The sequence below is a fragment of the Cryptosporidium hominis genome, assembly GCF_000006425.1.
Source record: "Cryptosporidium hominis TU502 chromosome 3 CHRO013031, whole genome shotgun sequence".
In the NCBI taxonomy this organism is placed as follows: domain Eukaryota; phylum Apicomplexa; class Conoidasida; order Eucoccidiorida; family Cryptosporidiidae; genus Cryptosporidium; species Cryptosporidium hominis.
The window spans coordinates 1-5,077 of NW_667001.1; the positions used below are offsets into that span (position 1 = coordinate 1).

Here is a 5,077-nt window from a genome sequence, read left to right on the forward strand (position 1 = left end):
AATTTTCACTTTTATTTTGTTCTAATAAGAAATCCAAAGTCCAATTTAGAATATTTTCAAAATCAGTAAAGTGTTTTAAGAGGACATCATTTTGAATACATCTTATTATTAATCTCGTAATACATATTGTTCTACAGCTTGTAGATTTATAAGAATTATATATTATATCATGCAGATTTTGTGAATTCTGTGAGCTCTCAAGGTTATTTGGAATATTGAGATATTTAATAATTTGATCAATGAAAATTTCAATACTTTCTATTGGTGCAAGTTTGATTAGATATTTCATCCAAATTAAAATTCCAAGAGAATCAGGAGTTTCATCCATTCCTTTACTCAATAGAATACTGAATTTATTGTTGGCATTTTTCCAAAGTAAAATAAAATCAGTTCTACATGTAATCTTTGCAAATACAATAGAGGCTGCTTCATTTGTAATACAATATTTATTTTCTAAAATCTTTGGAATTACATTCTCAAGTATTCTAAGAAAGAGATGGCTTTCTTTTAACATATATTTAGAATCCAAAACTTCAAAAGAAAATGGTATTAATACCAAAGTTGACAGCCAGACATATAGAACGTATATGAAATGCCAGTTATCTTGATCATCTAGACTATTCAAATCCTCAAATTCTTCATTATAATTCAGATCCGTACTAGAATCCAAGACTAGATTTGAATTTGATTCATGATTGCATTCTAGATTTAATTGATACTTCTCTCTTAGGGAAATGTAATCTATCACAACCTCAAGAAAATTAACATTACTAGGAAAGTATAATGAAATAACTTTTGGTCCTCTGATTTTACAAAGATTGTAAATACAGTCAGAAAGTCGAAGAATATTTTTCTGGTGTCTTCTATCAATATTTAAATCTAAATCTTCTGTAATTCTTAATCTTTGTTGGGAGTTAGAATTAATATTCTCTTCCTGATGTTTATTTATAGATAAAACCGTGTTATGTAAAACAAGGCTATTATTTTCAAGAAACTCTGCAATACAGTTAGAAAGAGGATAACATATTTTTTCTAAGTATGTATCCAGGACATATGGTTGTTCCTGATACTTGTCAATTCTTCTTAAAAAGTTTTTTGTGATCTTTTTATATTCATTGCATTCGACTTCTTTGTAAAATACCAACTTTCCATGAATCAAATCAATTAGATTATTAATATCAGAAAGATAATCATTTTCATTAGAGTAGCTCAATATTTCTCTATTGACTTCATCCTCCTCACAAAATTTTGTCATTGCTTTAATTAATTAATTACTTTGCCAAATTATAAAAAGATCCAAAATTTTTTGGAGAGTTAATTTTGTCTGAAAAAGGAATTCAAAAGTATTAATGAAATTTACAATTAAGTTACATCACAAGTACTAAAAATAGTTGTTTAAACTCTTTTTTTCAAGTTCTAGAAAATACACAATTTGTTATATTTTTTGTGCAGGTTTGGCGCCTATTCAGGTAACTAAAGTTTTCTGTAATGAATATTTTGGAATAGAAGAAATAAAAAAAAAAAAAAAAAAACAAAAATTGGATGTTATGAATTAGTATTTAGAAAAAATAAATTATTTAAGGTTTGAATTAATACTTGAAAGTAGGGAAGTTTAAGAGGAAAACATTAATATTTAATTATTTGAGAAAAAATGGGTATTTTGGAGAGGATTGCAGATATAGAGGCCGAAATGGCCAGAACTCAGAAGAACAAGAAGACTGAGTACCATTTAGGACGTTTGAAGGCTCAGCTGGCGAAACTAAAAACAGAACTAATAGAAGCAGGAAGTGGAGGTAAAGGTAAAGGTGAAGGGTTTGATGTTGCTAAACAAGGCGATGCAAGAGTAATATTGATAGGGTTTCCATCTGTGGGTAAGTCAACATTAATGCATGAATTAACTGGAACAGAGACAGCAGTAGCAGCCTACGAATTTACGACTTTAACATGTGTTCCAGGTATTATGAAATACAATGAAGCTAAGATTCAACTTTTGGATCTACCAGGAATTATTGAAGGGGCTGCAACTGGACGAGGTAGAGGCCGCCAAGTAATAGCTGTAGCTCATTCAGCTGATTTAGTATTAATGGTAATAGACTCAACAAAGGATGATTCTCAAAGAAGAAAGCTAGAGTATGAGCTTGAAGCCATTGGAATTAGGTTAAATAAGAAACCTCCACAAATTGTTGTTAAACCTAAAAAAATTGGAGGAGTAACTTTTAATTCAACAGTGCCTTTAACTCATTTGGATAATAAGATGGTAGTTAGCATATTGAATGAGTATAAGATCTATAATGCTGATGTTTTAATTAAGGAAGATTGTACAGTTGATGAGTTTATTGATTGCATCGAAGGCAATAGAAGATATGTTCCTTGTTTGTATGTTCATAACAAAATAGACAATTTAAACTTAAGTGAGATTGATGAGTTAGCACGCCAACCAAATAGTGTTGTGATATCATCTCAAAAAAGATGGAATTTAGACACTTTAGTAGAGCAGATTTGGGGGAAACTAGGACTGGTTAGATTATACACTAAGAAAAAGGGAGAATTCCCAGATTTTTCAGAGCCATTAATCATGACTCCACAAAGAGGAGTGATAAACGTAGAAACTGCAGTGAAATTAATCCACAAGGACTTAATTAACGAATTCAAGCATGCACTAGTCTGGGGAACTAGTGTTAAACATAATCCACAATGTGTAGGATTGTCTCATAAACTTCAAGATGAGGATGTAATCCAACTAGTAAAAACAAGATGAAGTAGAAGAGATTAATACTTTTATATTTTAGATTATTATACTTATAAGATAAAGCAATAAAACTACTTTATTAATTGTTTGAATGACTTTCTCATTTTACATATAAATTGTCTGAATGTGATTGACTTTGAATTCAACAGCTCAATATTGGGTTTAAAATCACTAACTTGTGGGTTACAACCAATTCCTTCATAAAGCTGAGCTTTCTCATTATAAAATAAATCAAAAAAAAACTCTCTTTCTGGAAAGTTTTCGTCTATGCAGGTAAAAGTAAATCTATTATTGCCATTCACCTTTCCAATATTCAGACCCAAATTTTCACTATAGATTCTACAACTTTTTTCTCTCTCTAAAGATTGCTGCTTAGCCACCTTCAAATCTGCCTCGTAAACCAGTTTCTCTTGTTCAAATCGTTGTCTATCTTCCTGAAGTTGTTTCTCTAGTCTTTTCAACTTCTCCGAAAGGGCTATAGTATTAGTATTAAAGCATTTCTTGAATTCTTCCTTCTCGATCTCAACTACTTTCTTGATTTCTGATAATTCTCGAGTATCTTTGATTCGTTTTTCCAATCCATCAATACGAATACTAGAGTCCTTGATCATATTAATATCACGAGAAACCTGATCATTAAGCTTTTCTACTCCTAGTTCTAGCATCCCATTAATTCCACTAGTCCATTCTAAAAGCTTATTCTTCAGATCCTGAATTTCTTCACTAATTTCATTAGATATAATCGAATGTGCTTCCATGTGTTATAATTCGCAGTATATGTAATTTAATTCCAACCTCTTACTTAAACTACTTTCATTATACTCATAAGATTTGGCAATTTATTTGAATTCAATATAAATTAAATTCAAGTTCACCTTCTCTATTAGTAATTTTTGTCCGTTAAATTATAATTACTGTGGGGTTTTGGCGCCACATATTTGCATGTTTTTTTTTGCTTAACTAAATATTGACAGGAACATATGTGGCATCAGCAGTAGCTTTTCTATTACTGTCAAAATGCTTAAGGTTAGTTTGTCTAGAAGATCTAGTTCCAAATTGAACTGCTCTCTTCTTGAATTTTGAGGAAAATTGAACTCCTAATTTGTTGGCAATAAACCTTAGTAAAGGCTTGGTAACTTCAAATCTTGACCCACAGATATTTTCAAAACTCAATTTTCCGATTGAGTCAATCACAATTGGTTGTAAAAATACTGCAAATAGCGTCCTATTATTGAATAAAGCAAGTCTGCAGTCTCTTCCAAGGTTTCGGATCCACAATCTGTTAATATCAAAAAGCATTTCTTTTCTAATACCTTGTAAACCGTTATGTTTTTTAGCTGTAATGTGTCTACCATAACCTCCAAGGAATTCATCGGCTCCACTCCCTATAATTAGGAACTTAGATTTTGAACGATATAACAATTTGTTATCTAAAACAACGATCAATCCTTTGACATACTCTTTTTCTTGTGGAAACAAAACTCCATCAATATTTAATTCACTTAAATAGTAATTTTTGGGGTCAATAAACCTTTGGGTGGATGGGATCTTACTGAAATCTGCTGCCTTCATCTTATGAATTCTACATGCAGGAAAACTTTCGCCAATTGGCTTAATTAAATTTTGTTGAATTTTTCTACAACAAGATTTACAACATTTGTTTTGGCACTTTGAATGCTCTCTAAAAGAGCAGTATGGACATTTTCTTTGAAAATTTGAGTCTTTGGGATGTTCTGTAGATTCATTATTTTTAGTGGACTCAATAGTAGCTTCAGAAAATGGAGCTTTTTTTTCAAAAATCCCATTCCAAATGCTTGAATCCTCATTTTCGGAAATTATTTCTTGCCACCATTCTTCATTAAAACTTTCTTTATCAACTAAAGTCCCTTTTCCTCCTAATGCAAAGAACAAAGCACCTCCAATGTTAAAATCTAAATGAGTTTTACATGGAGCTATACATTTTAATATGTTTTTTTCTTCCTTTGTCAATACATCACCTGAATTATCTACACATATTAATCTGATTGAAACATTTCTATATTTTCTTAGGTAATTCTCAAATAATTCCAATATTTCATAGTAGCTTGCTAAGCCTGTTAATCTATCAGGTGCTTCACATGGTGCAAAGCTTGTATTGATTAATTCAATAATGAAAAACAAATTATCTTGACTGAATTGAATTTCAGAAAATTGATTATTTGAAAAAAATCTCTTAAAAATATTACTTCCTAAATGTTCCAAGTTTGAGAATAGCCATTCTAATAACAAATAAAGTAATACAGTAGAGTCCAATCCACCCGAAAAAAGCATGCCCATATATACAAAAAC

The 5,077-nt window shown here is 30.5% G+C and overlaps 3 protein-coding genes across 3 annotated transcripts; 1 reads left to right on the forward strand and 2 right to left on the reverse strand.

The window, feature by feature from the left end:
• The first annotated feature begins 1,651 nt into the window (after nucleotides 1-1,651).
• Chro.30022 (developmentally regulated GTP-binding protein 2) lies at nucleotides 1,652-2,758 on the forward strand. The annotated part of the gene is made up of 1 exon (XM_660461.1): nucleotides 1,652-2,758. The coding sequence occupies one exon, from the start codon at nucleotides 1,652-1,654 to the stop codon at nucleotides 2,756-2,758; it is 1,107 nt and encodes a 368-aa protein (XP_665553.1).
• Nucleotides 2,759-2,820: 62 nt separating this feature from the next.
• On the reverse strand, nucleotides 2,821-3,507 carry Chro.30021 (hypothetical protein). Its single annotated transcript, XM_660462.1, has 1 exon — nucleotides 2,821-3,507. One exon carries the CDS (start codon nucleotides 3,505-3,507, stop codon nucleotides 2,821-2,823), a length of 687 nt encoding a protein of 228 aa, XP_665554.1.
• A 202-nt stretch (nucleotides 3,508-3,709) lies between these two features.
• Nucleotides 3,710-5,065, reverse strand: Chro.30020 (asparagine synthase). The annotated part of the gene is made up of 1 exon (XM_660463.1): nucleotides 3,710-5,065. The coding sequence occupies one exon, from the start codon at nucleotides 5,063-5,065 to the stop codon at nucleotides 3,710-3,712; it is 1,356 nt and encodes a 451-aa protein (XP_665555.1).
• Nucleotides 5,066-5,077: the final 12 nt, after the last annotated feature.